This window comes from Vipera ursinii, assembly GCF_947247035.1.
Source record: "Vipera ursinii genome assembly, chromosome: 4".
NCBI classification, from domain to species: Eukaryota; Metazoa; Chordata; class Lepidosauria; order Squamata; family Viperidae; genus Vipera; species Vipera ursinii.
Window position 1 is genome coordinate 23900508 of NC_139514.1, and position 20675 is coordinate 23921182.

Sequence of the window (20675 nt, forward strand, 5' to 3'; positions counted from 1 at the left end):
CTGCTTGAGGCAATGATAATATCTCTTGGCAATTACGGGGTTCATACCTTACACTATATGCTCAGAACACCCACTTGCTGAGAACTGATCAGGAGGTACGCCTTTATTGCTACATTCAGACCTCCTCGGTATCATCTGTTCCTGTGTTTCTATTATTTATTTATTTATTTATTTATTTATTTAACGCAAGTCTATCCTTTTCTATTCCTACTATTTCTGACCTGCTATCCTGTTCTTCCTTCATTACACTTTGTGTAGCCCTGAGAACTAGCGTTACATGTTGGCATGAACACCTCGGTGTTAGCATGCACCCTGTCCCAATTGTTCTGCAAAACTAGCAGACCTTGAAATCACAACCTTCTTTTGTTTAATCTGTGAATCTATATTCTTTGGAACCAGGCTCATATCCAACAAACCTAAGTTTCATGGCCTTTTTCTGTCCTTTCCTTCTGGTGCTTTTGGGAATATGCACCCAGGCATAACTACCAAATGTCCTTGCTAGAAACCATACAAACCAAATTCCTGCGAGCCAGCTGCACCCAAAGGAACACCAAATGCCCACTTAAGAATTGAGACAGGTATGCCTCAAATTCAGGTAAGAGCCTGGAAGATTATCATTCATTGGATTAAAACGCATTTCTTTTCAGAGGGACTGTCCCACTAGAGTTGAGTGACAACTTCCCCTCCCCCTAGAAACAGGTGTTAGATCACAAGCTGGGCTCCTATGGGCTCTCATCGGTATTCTTAATGTCCCTAGGCTTTGACCAAGCAAAGCAAGTAGTATTCAATAGAATGAAGGACACGGAGTTCCAAGAAGAACTAAATAGGTTGCCTCTCCACAGTAGAGATAGAATCACACAGGGTGGGTGGGAATCGGCAAGATATCTAAATGATCTGACCTTCCCAAAACAAAGAATAGCTTTCTTCAGAGCCAGATTTAACATTCTCCCCTCAGCATTCCTCCAGGGCAGGTATAAGAGAACACCAATAGCAGAACGGGTATGTATATGTGGTAAAGGAGAAGTCGAAGATATCTCACATGTTTTATTGTACGGTGAGTTATACCGAGTTTATAGGTCAGTATATATTCTCCCCTTATTAGAGAGATTGCCAAGGAGGGCAGACAATTTTTATGTAGGCTTTTTCCTCCAGTACTCAAACCCTTCCACCACGCATGCAGTGGCAAAATTCTGTGTTGCTGCAATGTCCACAAGAAAAAAATTAGTTACAGATTTATAGCTGTCAACTTGTGCCAATTTTTTGGAGATATCTCTTAACAATTTTTGGAACATTATATTTACTCACATACTTAGCGGCTTTTCACTCACGTAAACTAGGGAGTGACACTAACATTTTGAGAACATGTATTTTTGTAACAGGGATGTTACTATTTACTATTAATATCAGTACTACTTTTTAATATATTGTAAAAAGTGACATCTATTGCTGGTCTATGACAGTAATAGAGTTATATTCTTCTATATAACAAGTAATATGGAGTTTCCTTGATAGCAACACTCCATACCCTGTTTACTAGATAGTTGGCTGTTTTCATGGCTTCCCTCCAGTATGTTTTATTCATTCCTGCATCTGCCAGCAGTGAGTCTTTTATGTTTTGCAAAATTCCATTCCTATGTTCAACCACACCATTTTCTGCTGGCGAGTATAGGTTTTTTACATCCATGGCCTAAGTTCCTCAGCCACCTTTGGATGTTGTCAGACATGAACTCTGATCTCCTGTCTGTTTGCAGCTGGCATACTTTATGTCCATTGCCTGAACTGTTGTAGAACTTCTGTTTTGCTGTTCAATAAATAGCAAAACCCATATCTGGTGTAGTCATCTACTAAGAATAGTACGTACCTAGCCTCTCCTACAGAGGGTGCCATAGGACCAATTAAATCAGTGTGCACTAACTGCAAAACTCTGTTTGCCTTGAGCTTTTCTTACTTTCAGGATATACTCTGGACTTTGACTCCTTACAAATAGCACAATGTAAATATGTGTTGCATTGCTTAAAGTTAAGTCCTTCAGCTAGCTCTGGCATCCTTTTCAGCACTTTAAAACTTGCATGATCTAACCTGTGTAATAAATGTACGCAATTATCATGTTTGGGAGTGTTTGTAAGTGTATGTGCACAACCATCCTGCTTCTTCTCTAACACATATAAATTATCCAGCTTAACACCTTGTGCACAAATCCTCCCACCTTTTCTAATGATGTATTGACCCTTTGCAAACATTACTTCAAATCCCATATTATCTAAGCTCGAAATATTGAGTAAATTATGGTCTAGCTCTGGTACATATAATACATTATCCAAAGTTTCTCCAATACTAGGTACATAAACTTTACCTTCCCCTTTAACAGCAGACTGTTGTCCATTTGCCAAGCTAACAAATGTTTGTTTAGCTGGTCTTAGGTTTGAAAACATTTGTGGGTCATTTGCAATATGCTGACCTGCCCCACTGTCCAACACCCAAGTGTTCTTTTCAGTTAATGTTGCTGCCAGGGAAAATGTTGATTGTGTAGCTCTATGACCTTGTTTTGCTACTCCTCTGTTTCTCCTCTCAGGGAAGTGTCTCTGGAGATGCTCAGTAGAACCACACTTGAAGCAGCATTTCACCATGCAAACATTCTCGGCTGCCCTAATATCATTTTTGGACATTGTAGTTCTAGGCCTGGTCTGTGCATTGTCACCCCTTCTCTGCTGCCTTTCCAGCTATTTCTATTCCTCCTCCAGCAACTGGCCAGTCAAATAACTCATGGTTAAGTCCCTCTCTAAACTGGTCACTAGAACGTCCCATGAAGTGTCCAATGAACTGAGCACCACATGTGCCTCAGTAAAAATCATTCCTCTTTCTTCTAACTCCAGGAATGTCTTTCTCATGGACTGCAAATGAATAGACATTCTCCCGGTTTCAGCTGGGCCTTATATAGCTTTCTTGTAAGCATTACTTTGCTGCTTGCAGTCTCTCACATATACACTGCGCAAAGCTTCCCAGCACTCTTTATGCTGGCCAATGCTTTCTCATTCTTTCTCCGGTCCCCATCATCCAGGGCTGCAGGTGGATCAGCAACTATCATCCACAACTCCTCCCTTTGCAAGTACATCTTCATTTTCAGACTCCAGGAGAGGTAGTTTGTCTCATTCAAATGAGATACTACAAAACTTCCTCCCATTACACTGACGGACTCCATGTTGCCTGCTACCACCACAAAACACAACAAACCATAAGCCTTGACTCCTTTGGCTCTGGGTCAAGCTCTCATTGGGTTTCACCTCACTCTGGGCCCATAACACAGCAGCAGGCCCTTTTGTACAACGGCTCTTAAAGGGACACAGACACAGCTGGCTCTTAAAGGGACATAGAACCTGCTGACTCACTCCCATCATTATATCATACATCTCACATTATACAAACTGATTAGCTATTAAACTATTACCTTGACACATTTTTAGGATGGTTGGGGTGGGGGAGATATGGTTTGTTTTTAAAAAATCTTTGACCGCCTTTGTAAATTAGATAGCTGTTAGCATACACTATTTCTTCATCTACTCTTGCACAGTTGTCTGACTCACATATAAGCTGTTAGGCTTATTCATCCTTTGTTTTGGGTTTAGAATGATGTTGGAACCATCTGTTTTACACAAACAAGTCCATATGATTTTTTCATCAAAACATACTTTTTTAAAAATTGTTTTGATATTATGTATGAATATATCAAGTACGGTAAGCAAAAGAATTGTTATCTCTTGTTTCTTGGTTAAAAGTCTTGTCTGCCATCCAATTTTGCCTGTGCAAACCTAGACTTTAATTTTGCTGAAATGGTCCCACTAATAGAACCTCCAATCAACATAATGGTGAAAGATGCAGTGAACTATGGTTCCTCCATATCTGGAAGGTCATAAGTTTCCAAACCTTCACAACTGGTTTAAATGTTTAAGTTTGATAGATGAAGCATTAGTATGATTTATTATACAATTAAGGATGCCTTTACTCGCTGTGTGTTCGTGCACTCGAATAAGTATATAGACAAAAATATAGTCTTATAAGGTTCTGTAGACCGCATAATAGATCTTCAGGATCTTAGTGAAGTTAAATTCACTAAGAATATTCAATAATATTTCTCTTCTCCCGCAGGAATTTTTTTTAGGCAAAGCATTACATGATGATGAATCTACAATTATCCATCATTATGCCTTTGCAGAAAATCCTACAGTTTTTAAATTTCCAGATTTTGCTGCTGGCTGGGCACTTAGTATTCCACTTGTAAAAAAGTAAGATTGCTTGATGTAATTTATTATAAATTGTTTTACTGAATAGTTGGTGGTTTTAAAAGGCTTTGGAGAAGTGATGCTGTCAAACGTTAAAAGTCTTTCCATCTTGGTGTGTATGTATATAAAATGTACTGAGAATCTTTAATCACTCATCAGCTTTTATCTCATTTAAAACATTTAAAATCCAGTTTCATGTACTGTATAAGCTACTATTCCAGAAATATGCATATGTATCTAATATATATAAAGATAAAGCTATATAGCACAATATGATACATGGATGTCACACTATTTTACATCTTTTACAAATTTATGTAAGTGATCAACTGATCAATGTAAACAATAAACTGGTAAAATTGTGTAATAGATGTTACATGACTTGCGCAGCAGAACTGTAAATACTTTGATCCTGTTGCTTAATTTAGCAGAAAGAGCATAAAAGTAAAATTACAGGATCAATTGGTCCATTGGATCTTGAAAACAAAAGAGGAAAATTTATTTATTTATTTATTTATTTATTTATTTATTTATTTATTTATTTATTTATTTATTATATTTATATACCGCCCTTCTCCCGGAGGACTCAGGGCGGTGAACAGGGCATATAAATAGAAATACAAAAGTTAAAAAAGGATTAAATAATTGCCCAATTAAAACAATCACAATATAAAACCCATTAAAACCCTAACGTTCCCCCATCAGGCCAGGCCAGCTTGTTCAAATAAATGGGTCTTTAGCCCGCGCCGGAAGGAGCGAAGATCCGGTGCCGTCCGGAGCTCAACCGGCAGTTGGTTCCATAAAGCCGGGGCGCCCACAGAGAAGGCCCTCCCCCTGGGGGCCACCAGCCGGCATTCTCTGACCGGAGGCACCCTGAGGAGGCCCTCTCTGTGGGAACGCACAGGGCGGAGGGAAGTCGACACCGGCAGCAGGTGGTCCCCGAGGTATTCCGGACCCATGCCATGTAAGGACTTAAAGACCATCACCAAGACCTTGAACCTCACCCGGAAGACAACTGGTAACCAATGCAGCTCGCGGAGCAAAGGTGTAACATGGGAGTACCGGGAAACTCCCAAGACAACTCTCGCGGCCGCATTCTGTACCAGTTGGAGCCTCCGAGTGGTCTTCAAGGGAAGCCCCATGTAAAGAGCATTGCAGTAGTCCAGACGAGAGGTCACGAGCGCATGAGTGACCGAAAATGAAGCTTAGCATTTGTTCTTCATACAAAAAAGTGAACGAAAAAGCAAAATGCAATAAAAATGTTACCTGTGAATCAGCTCTCTTCATGACTGACCCATTATTAGTTTTTAATTTTATTTAACTTGGATTATAATAAAATGGAATGTTAGACGCAGGATGGAACCCAGTGATGATGGGTAGGATCATACAGTCTGAACTTCCTCTTTCCTGCTACAGTATCATGGTTTGGTAGATGTCTTTCCTATTAGTTGGTGATATGCTAAAGAGAAAGAGAAGGCAACAAAGCTAAACAATCAGCAAATTACTTAGGTTACTATTATACATTGCCCGTGCATAATGAGGAGAAAACTATGGCATGACTCAGAACAAAGTCAGTAGAGGCAAGTTAAGATTAGGCAGCGGAACAGAACATTTCATGCCAGTGTAGTTTTATGTGAATCAATGAAAGATGACTACACTTCAACTCAGCATTGGAGAACGGTCCAAAGAGAATTGGAGACTGATGTTGCACAATATTGACAGGATCACAGCATGTAAATACTGTATTGAAAAACAGAAAAATAGACATTATTGGACTTTACAATATGGTAGCAACAGATTGAAGTCAAATCCAGAATTTCTACAGCATAGTTCCTCTGATGCCCAACTACAAATGAGCATAGCAAGATTGCTATACTCATGTTACAATCTGTCTCCAATAGAGGTATTCTGTCAGGCAACCAGAGGCATCTCCATATCAAATCCCAGGCTTATAGTTGGATTGAGAACCTTCTTACACCAGGGATGTTTCAGTACAAAATCCAGGATGGAAAATGATCCAAATAATCTGATACATAATAAAATGCAAAGCAATGGAAGTGAAGAATTAAATTGAACACTCTAGTCAGAAATGCTCACAGATAAATGAAACATATTGAGTAGAATGTATTTATTTATTCAAATTTATATGGCTGCCCATCTCGCAAACAAATGATTCTGGGTAGTAAACAGAGTTATAAAATAATATATGCAACATTATTATTATTAAAAAACTTTAAAACTATAAAAAGTACAAAGTAAAAGAGAAGAAATATTGGACGAAGAATGCCTCTCAGAAATTAAAGTGATACATATATAATTTTATACAAAAATATAAATTCCATAAAATGAAATATATATTTTCATATTAAATTGCATATTACCAATGTTAGTTAATATATTACTATTTTAATAATCCGAGGAAAAAGAACTGTTGCAAAAGAGACACCTCAGGCCAGGGATGGGGAGAATATGAGAAAGAGCAACCTTGCTTTAATTATGTTAGGCATAAACTGAGCAGGAGAATTGCTTAGACAGGTTTTCAAGATTCACTTACATCATGCTACTAGCAATAACAGTCCTTCCAGAAGTCCAGGTGGTCCAGGTTTGCCTGCCTCACAAGTTTGAAATATTAAATATTTGCAGTGAAATACACAAAATTGAGCTTTTTAATAAAGTGTGTTTCATATTCCCCAACTTTGGTGCTTTGGCACTTGTTATTTTTTGGAAAGATTGTTCTTATCTGTTTTTCTGGATAATCTGTTTACAGATTATCTTCAGTTATGTTGGGACTGCAACTTTAAAAATTCCTAGTGGGCATGATGAAATGGGAATTCAAGGACTTGGAATCCAAGAATTAAATAGTGCCAGGTAGGAAAGGCTGACTTACAGCAAAAATATTTACCTGAGATTTTGAAGATTCCTTGCCTACCTGGAAAAGGAATATTAACAACTAAGAATCTTAGGTCCTGAATTTCTTAAGGCTTAAACACATTTTTCAAGTTAGTTGACAGCACTGCTTTTCAGAAAGACAAACTATGCCATCATATAATCTGCTATTTTTTTAATGACAAAAATCAAAAATTCAGTTGGCCAGCTTTCTCTCTCTGTGTGTATGTGAGAGAGAGAGACAGAGTGTGTGCACACGTGCCTTTGAGTCAGTGTTGACATATGGCAACTGCCTACACCAGTCCCTGCTATTTTCCTGGCAAGATTGTTTGCCATTTCCTCTTTGCCAGGGCTGAGAGAGAGTGGCTGATCCAAAGTCATCTAGCTGGCTTTCTACCTAGGCAGAACTAAAACTCACAGGCTCCTGGCTTGTAGCCTGATCTTAAACCACTATACCAAACTGGCTGACTTGGTCAGATGTACTGCCCATATATTAAAGCTGAAAATAGTTCCACCCAACTTAACTAAACAAAGAGGTATATCAAATTTTAAAAGATATAGCTGACTTTACTTTCAAAGTGCCACGCAGTGTCTGGTTTTGACCTCCAAGGAAGGTTTGTCTTGGTAGCTGCTTCAGCTGCCATGAGGACAAAGAAATAGGAGTTCTCCACTATTATTGGATCAGAATAGGCATTATCTATATTCTAAGCATCTTCTCTGTTTCATGAATCACAGACTTTTTTTTTACCATGATCAGATTCTATCAAATAGTCATTGATATTTCATCAGTTTCTAATGTGGAAATCTTCACTATATTGTCATCATTTAAGATAGGATTACAGAATGTTGTGTTACTATGTAATGGTTGGGTAACTGCATTTTAAAAGTTTGATGTTTTCCCACATACTGGTATTATGTTTTTATTATTCTTATTGCTTAGGCTTGCAAGGAGACTGAAGAATGAACCTTTAAAGTCAGATTTTACAATAGATTTAAAACATGAGGTAAGCCCTTTCTGATTCACTTGAACATGATTTACTTTATATAATCAGGTTACAATAAATACAAAGAAGTTATATTAGTATTTTTGTTCATATATAGTAATAACATTCAGATAATATAAAGTATCAGTAATCCTGTCTCTGGTAACAATCTTATGTAGCCAAAAATCACATTATTGTAGGAGAATAGGTCATTTTTTTAAACTGGAGACCTACGGATCTTTGCTGAAGTATAAATTGGTTTATTGATCAGTGCCAGAGACAAAAGCAAGTCTAAAAGTACAACCCCTCTTTATAGAATTTTGTATTAAAAGTACATTAGCTAAAAATAATTGCAAGTAGCAGGTAAAGGGATTATGAATACTGTGTATTCATAGGCCCTGCCTCTGCCGGATGCCATTCAGTAACTCTTATTGGCCTACTGTTTTATTCATGAGTTTTTCAAAGGTGAAATCATGTCATATCATCCGCAAGAAGACAAATGAATGACTGTAATTGACAACTCACTGCTGCAGGTGAGAAACTAACAAGATCTGTGGACTCATGAAATGTGCTGTCTGCTAGGAGCACAGATTATTGATGGGACAGAACAACTTTCAATTATCTCATCCTGCTTATCCATGTGGAACAAATGATATTGCCAGGAGTAGCTAAAATATCTAATGAGGAAGAAAGATCAAGAACCAGGAGCCTAAGGTGGTATTCCCATCCATCTTTCAAGTTCACGCAAAAAGGATGGGAAAGAAAAGAATGCTGTTGATGAATTGGTTTAAATACAGGAGATAATAGTTTTAAGGACTAGGATTGCGCAAAAATCTGGATTTGAAGAAAAAAATTGTGATTTGCTAAACAGATATAAAGTATATGTTGCTCCCATCAGGAACACCATAAGCAGTTGCACCTTTTCCCAGGATGGAGTGGCTTTTTATGCATGCAGTAAATCACATTTTGCCCTTTGAATGTGGCATAAGATGATAAAAGTCTAATAAAAGTGCATTTGCTCAAACCATGATGAGCTTCAACAGGAAGGCTTTAGATCAGGGGTGTTAAACTTCCGACCCGCAGGCCGGATGCGTCATGGCAAAACCGCACCCACCACATTGTGGACAATGGAAAGAAAGTCTTGATACATTGCGACACATCATGTGACATTGCAAGTTTGACATCCCTGCTTTAGATAGAATCCTAAACAATTTGGGCAGTGCAGAAGGAAAAGGGAGCATTAGTGTAATGGGCCCTGTTAAAGAACTCAACCTTAAAAAAAGCATAATATATATATACACGTGTGTGTGTGTGTGTGTATACACACACATATACATATACATGTATATATGTTTTTTGAGGTTTTCGCGGGTGTTTGTATGTAGATCTTTGGTCATTCGGTTTTTTCCCCACGTAGAATTGGAGGTATCAGGGCAACGTTTCGATGAGATTTCGTTGAAACGTTGCCCTGATACCTCCAATTCTACGTGGGGAAAAACCCGAATGACCAAAGATCTACATATATATATATGTAATCCTCAGAAACATCCCATTGGGTCTCATACCTACTAAATCACACACACACACACACACACACACACACACACACACACACACACACACATATATATATATATACATATATATACATATACATACATACTGTATACATGTGTGTCTGTGTATGTGTGATTTAGTAGGTATGAGACCCAATGGGATGTTTCTGAGGATTACAGTTCAGCAGCTGAAAGATATAATTTTTTCAAAAGGAACAGAAGCAAATGAAAGGGAGGAGGAGGAGATGAAGTAAATATTAAAAGTATTCACACCTGCTCAGAAATTCAAGGAAATGAACCTGTCAAGAACATCTAATTAAAACAAGTAGAAGAATGTATAAAAATTACATTGTTGTTTATGTCTGCTATTACCTCCCGATGCAAAAAGACAATATGGATTAAACTTTCCATAAGCAAACTTAGATCTTTCAAACAGGTTTCAAGTAATGATGCCAAGAAAAAATTAATTAGACATATAATTGTGAGGCAAACTCTGCCAAGCATAGTTATTTCAGGAAAATCCCAGCTTGTCTTCTATATTCTCTTTTTAATGATAGTGGAAGAGACATAGTCTTCTTGACTTGATATAAATCAATAAAGAATATATAATTGATGAAATTGTTTTTGGAAGCACCTACTCTGGCAGGGAGGAGGGATCAAATGTGGAGCTAGCCTGGAGTCACTGTGCAACCGCAAAAGAGCTAAGGTCTACACACACACCCAAGTTCCTTGGAGCCTTATCTAATTGTTTCCAGGAGAACGCTGTCAAACTGGAGAGATTTCTATATTATAGGCAGAACATAATAAAGTAGTTAGCTTAAACTCTGCACTTGTGAGTTTGATAGTTTGTACTTGATAAATGGAAATAGCAGCAATACTGGAAGAAAGTGATTGTATTAGGCTAACAGTTTTTATTTTAATAGAATTAAAGGCTGAGGGCAATTAAAGACTTATCTTGGACCAGTAAAGTCCAAGATAAAAAGTTTTAACTTAACCTTTTAAAAAGTAAAGTTAATTTTTTTAACAGATTCAGAGCAATGATAAGTAGAATATCATGGCAGAACATGGGGAAAGGAAACCATGATCATGTAGTTGCTAATAGTTCCAGTGAGGTAAAAAATACAAGTCATGTTGCTGCACAAAATATCCATGACGATTTAAAGGGGTATTAAAAGGCAGAATGATGATATAAAATCTTCAAATACTTGAAGAAATGTGACCTAGAAGAAAGCCAAGATCTGTTCTCCTTCTTTTCAGATAACAAGATAAGGAATAATGGATTTAAGTTATACGAAGGGAGACTCTAGCTGAATACTAGGCAAAACGTCACCTTAGTTCAACAGTGAATTAATTTCCAGAAAGATGGTAGCCTTTATATAAATGCAGATTTTCAGGTAGATAGTAGGTAGCCCTATGATACGATTCCTTTAGGTTTGATTCTCCTGTTGAGCAAAGTGGCTATCAGCCTCAAGAACCCTTTGATTTTATGATTCTTTGATTTCCCTCAGAAGCTTCCTCAAAAATTCAACCTCATCCAGCATAGAAATGTTCAGCAATGATAATTCTAGTCTCTACAACAGCATCTTAAAGCAGTGGGAATTCCATCCTGAATGGAAAGAGGCGATCTTTGTAAATAAGGAATACAATATTTCTGAAAACAAATAGCCTACCAGCATTTAAATCTTTCTTTTTCTCATATATCCTGTTTTATATCTTTAACAATGTAGAGATTGTAGAAGTTTGTAAGAGCCACTGAAAATTCATTTTTTTTCCAGAATGCAAGCTGAATTTATTCATGAGATATACATTCAAACATTACTGTTTTTCCTTTTATTATTGCACTTTATGTTAATAATAGTATTACTAAAGTGAAAATAATTGTGATTCACTCTGACTCAATACAAAGCATTGAAAAGTATTTGATGCCTCAAGTCATACTTTTCTTGGTTTCCTCATTTATGTTCAGTGCTCTATGGCCTTGGATAGGCTATAATGTATTTAATTACAATCCATATTTTTATTATATTCATATTTTTCCTGGCACATGCTGACTTTATTATGGATATCTTTACAATTATTCCTTTCAAAGGTTCTTTTTTTTTAAAGGAGGATTTCTGAAAATAATCTGAAATGGCAGGCTCCTACTGTGTTAGAACCTAATCCAATTCTTTACCAATGTCAAGTTGCATTTGAATCATTAATTATTTTCTAAAATGCTGCATGTTTTATATTACATTAAGAAATAGTAAATCATTCCACTGTCAGTATAAACATGATTTTAAAATAAGTCTCTTACTTTTATTATTTGATTGTTTGCCAAATGTATTCAAATGTTAAAAGTAGCTACAGGGAAGCAAACACAACTATGCCCTTTCTAACCCTCCCTACCATCTGTTCTTGTCAGTCCTGATTGAACTTATTTTTAATTTGTGTTGTCGTCTTCTCCAGTGAATAAACAATATTCACTGAGCTTACTGTTTTATGAGGTAACTTACTAATATGTGTGGTAAAATTCTTTTTCTTTCTTTCTTTCTTTCTTTCTTTCTTTCTTTCTTTCTTTCTTTCTTTCATTCTTTCTTTCATCCATCTTACATATGTGACTCTGGATGGCCTTCAAAACAAAAATAAGCATGCAAACATTACAATAAATAAAACCGCACTATACAGTCAACTGGAATGCACAGTCAGTTCATGTCCAAGATAACCATTTTATATTGTATATATTTCTGGAAGGCCAGCAAAGTGGGGGGCCAGTCTGACCTTCGTGAGAATGATATTCCATAGGGCAAGAGAAGCACTATGAGCGCAGTCTTGTTGATTTGCTCTTTCTCTAACTTTGGCTGTCCTCAACCCTCCTAGTTTTCCCTTTCCATATCTCAGAGAAACAAACAGTTGTGACTTTTGTCAGGGAAAGAGGTCCAAAGAAAATGGGCATGCTCAAAAGCAGCATCTAAAGAAAAGGTCATATATTGTTTCTTATAATTCCAAACTTGAGTTTGAGAAGATTATACATCTTACATTCCCATCTGTATTTTTTCTTAGTCACTCCCATGCTGATGTCTCTTGTGAGGAACATAAAAAGTTGCCTTATTGTAGTTCAGACCATTGCTCTATCATATTTCAGTGTCTAAAACAGTGTTTTTCAAACTTGGCTACTTTTAAGTTGTGTGGACTTCAACTCCCAGAATTCCCTAGTCACCATGTTGCTAAGTTTGGAAAATAATGTTCTAGAGCCACTAGAATGGTTTGTCAACCATAGCACGGTATTTCCAAGCTTTATTGGAGATGCCAAGAGTTGTCTGCAGGATTATGTGCTGGAGCTTTTCATCTTTGTAATGGAAATGTATCTTTTCTCCTTTGGTTGATTTTTATTTTAATTGAGGAGAAAACAGTGCCTTTTTCTGCTTTGCATTTTTTTTAGGTTTCTTAGAAAATCTCTAGGGAACATCCAAACGTTTCTCGGAAAATTGATAAAGTAATAACTTTCAGTGTAATTCTGTCTCTGATAATGCATATAGATGATGCATATCTACTTATGTATGTGATTACATTTTGAAAGATTGCTTTATACATTTGGGAGAAAGGAAATGGACCACAACTCACGCCGGTGCCTGAATTCTGTACAGAAGACTTCAACTCTCCTCATGATGCTCACTGTGCCACTACATTCACTAATTTCCTCCCACAATGTGTAAGTACTTCCTGATTGCTTCTCCTTATAAAGAATATAGAGCAAGTATGCTATTCTATTCCATATGTATCTTGTTAAAACTTTCCAAATTGAGAACTATGCGGGTATAAACAATTTGGTAAAATTGAAGGAAGAAGAAATGAAAAAGAAATGCGTCTATTTATACTGAAATTTGTCACTGGTTAGGGATGCGGTGGCTCAGTGGGTAGGACGCTGAGCTTGTCGATCAGAAGGTCGGCAGTTTGGCGGGTCAAATCCCGAGTGCCGTGTAACAGAATGAGCGCCTGTTACTTGTCCTAGCTTCTGCCAACCTAGCAGTTCGAAAGCACGTAAAAATGCAAGTAGAAAAATAGGGACCACTACAGTGGGAAGGTAACACGTTCCGTGCGCCTCTGGCATCTAGTCATGCCAACCACATGACCATGGAGACGTCCTCGGACAAGTGCTGGCTCTTCGGCTTTGAAATGGAGATGAGCACCAGCCCCTAGAGTTGGAAACGACTAGCACGCATGTGCGGAGGAACCTTTACCTTTACCTTAGGTACAAATAGAGGGCATGACCAAATTTTACTCTTCTGCTGTAAAAGTAAAGTAAAAGTAAAGGGACCTTAGTTTTATAAACAGTAAAAGGGACATTTCCATAAACTTTCCACACTTCAGGATGAATCTGTTTTTAGCATGCATTTTGCAACTTCTATCCATCCAGCAATTGTGACTTAACTAAATAGGTAATATTACCCCTTCCTTTTGCTCAAACCTCAAGATAGTATCTCACACCTCAGCATATCTCTCTCTCTATGTCTCTGTCTTTGTCTTTCTCTCTCCCTCTCTCTCCATTATTGGCTTCGGCACAAAGAAAATGCCTGATAACAAAGGTAACTTTTCAGAAAACATAATTAAAATGGGAGTGGGAAACACTACCAATCTATTTTTTATAGTCAGTTTCATCATCTTGATTTCCATTGTAATGTTGCAAGGAAACCTATCTTATTTTTGCAAAGTTAACATTTGCTTTTAAGGGGAGTCATTTTCCCAAATAGGCTAGAAAACTGCAGAATTTATTTTCTTAGATTCTCAGTACTTTTGTGCACACATACAAATAGGATTGGGGTTGTTTTCCCTCAAGACATTTGAAAGGTCTCCTTGATTCACTATATCTAAATGCCATTTCATTCAAAGAAGGAGAAAAGAGGCAGAGTAGAAAGGCAGGGGGGTCAGTTGCAAGATGTCATCCATCTTGGGGGTTTGTTGGTTCGTGCCTTCAGGTTAGTTTTTTATTCCTGGTATTTGCCTGGTCTAGTCCTTACAATTCTCTTGCAAGTGTTTTCAGAAGTGCCCTTCTCTTCTACCCAAGGCTGAGAGAGTGACTGGCACAAGGTCACCCAGCTGGCCTTCAGCCGAACGTGAGATTAGAATTCACAGTTTCTGGATTTCTAGCCTGATACTTTAACAACTATATCAAACTGACTCGTCTCAGGTTTAACATGTCCCATTGTACTGAACCACATTTTTTTTTCATTAATTAAGAAAAAATGGTTATTAACTGATTTTACCTATTAACATTTTTTTAATGGGAAAACATAGGATTGGGAAACAACAGGTAGACAATCCATTTTCTTTCAGCCTTATCCATAATCCCTTTGTTGTGATTTGCAACATAGAGCTAATATTACTGGGATCTGCAATATGGCAATAGCAATGCTATCGTGTGGTAGAAAGAACTATACAATTATTTCTGTAAAAGATTTAGAATGTTCAAAGCTGGTATTACAGTGTTCACCAGAGAGCTTAGATATTTTTCTTTCAATCTGTTTTTCAATTGCTTCTGACTCTTTGGTGATTCAGTGATCATTGCTGGACAGGACTGTGGGTCAGTAACCGCTTCTTTGTGTTCTTGAAACATATTTGTAACTTGTAACTTCTTTGTGTAACTTGTAACTTCTTTGTGTTCTTATAACATACTTGTGTTATATGTAACCCTTATCGTTGGTTGGCTTCTTGTCCAGTGCTTTTGATTTGTCCAAACAGAAGAATCTTTTCCAATGACTCTTGCTGTTACATTATGTATCCAAAAATATTTGACGGTTAGGCACATTACTAGTGCTTACTTTTAGCAGTCTGGTTTTACTTCATCTAATTCTGAGTGATTTGTTCTTATTCCAGTCCAAATTATTCCACTTTTCTCCAGCACCACAATTCAAAGGAACCATTTTCTTTGTTAAGCCTTTCAAGTGGTCCACTTTTCACAGCCATCTGTAATAACTAATAGCAAAAATCTTGACAACATGTAACTTGGATGTCAGTGGCAAGTGTTTGTATTTTAGTTTGTTGTATAGGTTTGTCATAGTCTTTCACCAAATGGTTACCTCCTGTTTCATGACTAAAGTGACTAATCTTGTGAATTTTCAGCTTGGGAAGAAAAGGTCTTCCTTTTCTTGTACTTACAGAACTTTTTTCAATTTTTTTCTCCACTGATTTACAGAGAAATAAAGGCTGCCATTATCTATTGACATACTGTAATTTTAGCCAGAGGAGGAGGAGAACTGTGATTAAGGAATTTGATTAAAAAGCATCTGATGAAGTAAGGTGCATTCCAGAAAGCTTTTAAATAAAATGCATTTGTCAGAAAAAGTACCATCAGACCTCTGAATTTCTGACATAATTTTAGTTCTTGTTAATATTGAGCAGCAGATAGGCTTTTTCACTTTCTTCATTTTCAACAAGGGATTCCTTAAGTCTACCTTGCTTCTACCATCAAAATATATCATGAACATATCTGAGGTAACTGTTGCCCCAAACAATTTTACAGTAATTTCAAATATTATTTCTTCTATTCCTGCATTTCTCATGATATATTCTGCATATAAATAAAAGAAAGTGACAATAGACAATGCTGATGCACTTCGTGCCAATGTTGAATCACTTAGTTGCTCCATATTCCATTCTGTTATTTTTGGTTATCATACAAATTCTTCAAAAAGCAGATGAGATGTTTTTAAAAGATAGCCACAACTTGTTGTGTGGCCTACATAGTCAAAAACAAAATGAGACATTTTTAGAACTCCTTTGCCTTTTCCATCATTCATTAGATGCAGTAAAATGATATCAAAGGCTCCTGACCCTTCTAAATCCAGCTGGTACATCAGGCAGTTCTCTTTCCATGAGTTGTTGAAGTTGGATTGCAAAATTCTGTGCATTTTGTGTGTGTGTGTGTGTGTGTGTGTGTGTGTGTGTTTGTGTCAGAGATAACTGCAATTACTTGGTAATCTGAATTTTCTTGACTTATTTTGCAAATTTCTTAACTTTCATTTAAGTTTTCATAACAAAGCCATACAGGTAGTCCTTGCTTATTGACCATTCATTCAGCAATCATTCAAAGTTATGACAGTGCTGAAAAAATAAATTTACAATCATTTACAACCTTTTCAGTATCTCTCAGTCAGTGATCCCCTTTTACAGTCAGTAGCAATGTCTTGTGCTTGATCTGTGTTTTTTTCTCTACCCTCTTTGCAGGGCAGATTTATTGAAGAGAAAGGGATTGCAAGGAAATAAGCTGTTTGCTCTTCTACGCATTGAGAGCAATGCGATTGTGCTGGCAGCAAGAAAGGGTCAGGAAAAGGAGAGGCTGCCTACAGAAATTGCTTGCTTTTTTTAAACCATCTCCTCTCACATAGAGAAGAGATTAGAGAGAAATCAACTTCAAGAAACTACTGTAAACTGTATGCATAGCATGAGTTTGGTTCCAAGCCAAATGAAAGTGCATTCATTTTCTTAAGCTTAACTTTAATATTAAGCCCTTCCAATTTGGTTTTCTGATTTTATCTTAGCAATATTTTCTGCAACTACTGGTTTATACTTTCTAAGGTATTTTTCCATTCATGGGTTTGGGTTTTTCTCCTCAAGTTAGTTTCTCACTTTTCTACATTTATGGTTTTACCAAGTGTCTGATACTTCCCTCTTATGAATGATTGTTGTAATTTTGGCTGACACTTCTGGAAACAGGAATTTTTATCATCCTCCAGAGAAAGAGAGACAGCCAAATAACAAGACTTGGGTACAACCATTTCACTGAATATTTGTAAAAAAACTGGACTACCATTTCTAGAAGCTACCAGGAATCCTTATAAAAAACATTTGCTGATAAGATCCAAAGAATCCTGAAATTAACCATATGGCCATAAAAATATAGCTCCTATTGCAACTACATTTGTGTATGTTTCTATTTGTATATGTTTATAAATATTTGACTGATGACAGGAAAAAGGTAAAAAAAAGTCTTAGCAGAATCTTAAGAGAAACAGGCACATTCCACTGAACTATTGCAGAGGAAGTCTTTGGGTTCTCGCTATGAAACAATGGTGAACATAGCGAGTTTAGGAAATGTGATCTAGCCAAAATAATTGAGATATGATCTACTTAATGTCAAGTTTCCGACTTGACTCTCATATTAAAATCAATGGGATTCAACCATCTTTGGCTAGGTCCGTATTCATTCACTGCTGTGATTACTATTTCTTTTTCTTATTTATCACTAGTCAATCTGAATTTCTATTATAGTTTAAGTGGCAAATACTGCTAGGCAACATTTGATTATTTAAATTGTTTACATTTTCAGATATAGAAATGTATTTTTTAATATTTTGTGGAGAATGGAATTGTCTTCTGTAGCTCTTGTCTTAAAAATGAATGCATAATTATCAATCTAAATTGAAAAATGCATAAATTGAAAAAATATATGTGGATGGCATTTTATTTTTAGGGTGATCCTGTGAAGAAAACAGATATCTTTATTGCTGTAAAAACATGCAGGAAATTCCATGGAGACAGAAGTAAGTTCTGGATTTAAGAGTATATATTTTTTCCTGAAGCTGTTTTTACTAATTTATATAACATTTTGAGAAGTATAGCTAGCCTTTTTGTTTAGTATATTCCCTTTTTGAACTTTTCAGATATAGGAGAAAATCACTTGTGTGAAAATTAGTTAGAAAAGAAGAAATTGAAATTTGCATTGAAAATATAAATCCAGAGTTTTCAAAATGAAACATATCTGGTTCCTTTAGCTTCTCAAGAAAAGATGGGATATAAATCTAGCAAATCAATGAAATATTTATTTATTAAATATGTACATATGACATTTTATTTATTTATTGATTAAATTTATTTGCTGCCCATCTCGCTATCACACAACTCTGTGGAGCTTACAGTCTATTGGAGAGTTTTCTTTCTTGGGATGCATAATACTGAGAATCTACGTATTCCTAAAAACCAAAGTCATGAATTGACACCCATTTCACTCAAATTAATTTAATTTAATTAATTAATTAATTAATTAATTAAATTAATTAATCCCACCAGGCTCAAGGTTGACTCAGCCTTCCATCCTTCCGAGGTAGGTAAAATGAGGACCCAGATTGTTGGGGGCAATTAAGCTGACTTTGTAATAATGCCGCTTGGGGTGTGTGTGAAAGCCCTAATAAGCAGGCATATACATAGAATGAAGGCTACTGCTAAGCTTGTAAGCTGCCCTGAGTCTTCGGAGAAGGGCGGGATATAAATAGAATTAAAAAAATAATAATAATAATTTTTGTAATTATGTGATTCTTATTGACATTTCTGATGAAAGCCAATAACAGTCTATCTCTAATAATGGGTGATAGGAGAAATTATTAACCACAGATGCTGTATTTTTAGTTGAAATATATTTTAATGTATATATGGAAATGAAGAAAATCTTTATGTACAATCCCAAAGGTGCTTTTCAAAAGACAACTGGACTTTCTTGTTTTTTTTTCCCCTTTAAAATGTTTTGTTTCTCATCCAAGAAGCTTCTGTACTTCAGACCTGAAAAAGGTTCTTGGATGAAACATTTTCAAGGAAAAAAAAACAGTGAAGTCCAGTTGCCTTTTGAAAAGCACCTCTGGGACAACCACGACCTGGATGATTGAGAATTTCCATAGACACCTTTGCATACAATATTGTGTTTTATAAACATATTATCTAAATGTTAAATATTTAATTTTAACCAGAGTTTTGTTGGAAGTGAAGATTTTGGCCTACATGAAGCATCTGTGGTTGCTTCTTTCTCTTCTAATTACAGCTCTTTGGAGCATGAAGAATTTTCTTTTCATCTTATCTGTCCTCTATTTTTTGCATCCCTGCTATGTCAAATAGTGACTAGTTTGGTAGCCTGTACTGTAAATTAATCTAGTGTCCTTGTTTGAAGGAAATTGCCTTCAGCATTTTTCTCTGCCTTCAAATCACAACAAAGATGTATTGATCCTATTGTCTCTATAAACTGTTCTATCAGTGTGATATATACAGATGATAAATGAGCTTCAGACATTACTTTTATCCTCTGATAGTCTTTTAGGTTGATGAGGGAATTTATTTTCTCAGTACCCAATTATTTCACTCATCACTTGTTTTAATTATAGCAAAGTCAATTTTTTCAGACTATACTTTCTGAGAATATTTCTTAAGGCTCTCTTTAATTTTCTGTGGTCCACTCATGCTACTGCTACAAAGCTACAAAGCTATGCTAAATCAAGAGAATTAAGGAGGACACAAAATGGTGACCAGAATATTACTAATTGCTGTAGCCACTTAAGAAGAGCAAAAAAGTTATGCTGTTGCAAATATCTAATGCTCATTTCTGCGATTTGCGGTTTCAAAAAAAGTTCTATTAAAATGAATCCGCATACCATTTCATATATTACTGCTGTTTTTTTAAAACTTATTTCTTTCTGAAGAAATCCAACCACAGTTTTATGCTCTTTGCATACCTCACAACCTTTCACCTTTCCTTCATGTATTCTCACCCGTTTTACTTCTATCACATGCATCACAGTCCTCAGCTGCATAATCATGCAAACTGTTCCGTAATTCAGTTCTATTCTTTGTGTCATATGCTTTCTCCAGATCAACACACAATAAACCTTTTTAAATAATTTTTGAAAAGCAAAAATATGGCATATGCATTCCCTGCCCTGACTTAAAGCATGTTGATTTTCCCAGTTCATGAACAACCACATCCATATTTTAATACTTCTACAGCCACCACCATTTTCATAGTATTTATGCCTTCCTTTTTATCATTTTTTACTTTGATGCTAAAATTTAAAACATTAATTTCATATGAGATTAATTTCTAATCTCAGGATTACTTTGCAAGTCAATATATTGTGACTGCTGTATCCCACCAACTAGGACAGCGGTTTCAAATTCATGTCATTATGGTGCTGCATAACAGCTGCTTCATTAGCCCAAGTACTGCAAACACATAA

The 20675-nt window shown here is 36.3% G+C and overlaps 1 protein-coding gene across 1 annotated transcript in view; it reads left to right on the plus strand.

The window, feature by feature from the left end:
- The window catches only part of B3GLCT (beta 3-glucosyltransferase), a 68087-nt gene that overhangs the window by 33705 nt on the left and 13707 nt on the right, over window positions 1-20675 (plus strand). The window contains exons 7-10 of the mRNA XM_083361878.1: window positions 4144-4280; window positions 8104-8167; window positions 13262-13393; window positions 18152-18221. Of these exons, the coding sequence (XP_083218004.1) occupies window positions 4144-4280; window positions 8104-8167; window positions 13262-13393; window positions 18152-18221 (403 nt within the window). The remainder of the gene's footprint in view (window positions 1-4143; window positions 4281-8103; window positions 8168-13261; window positions 13394-18151; window positions 18222-20675) is intronic.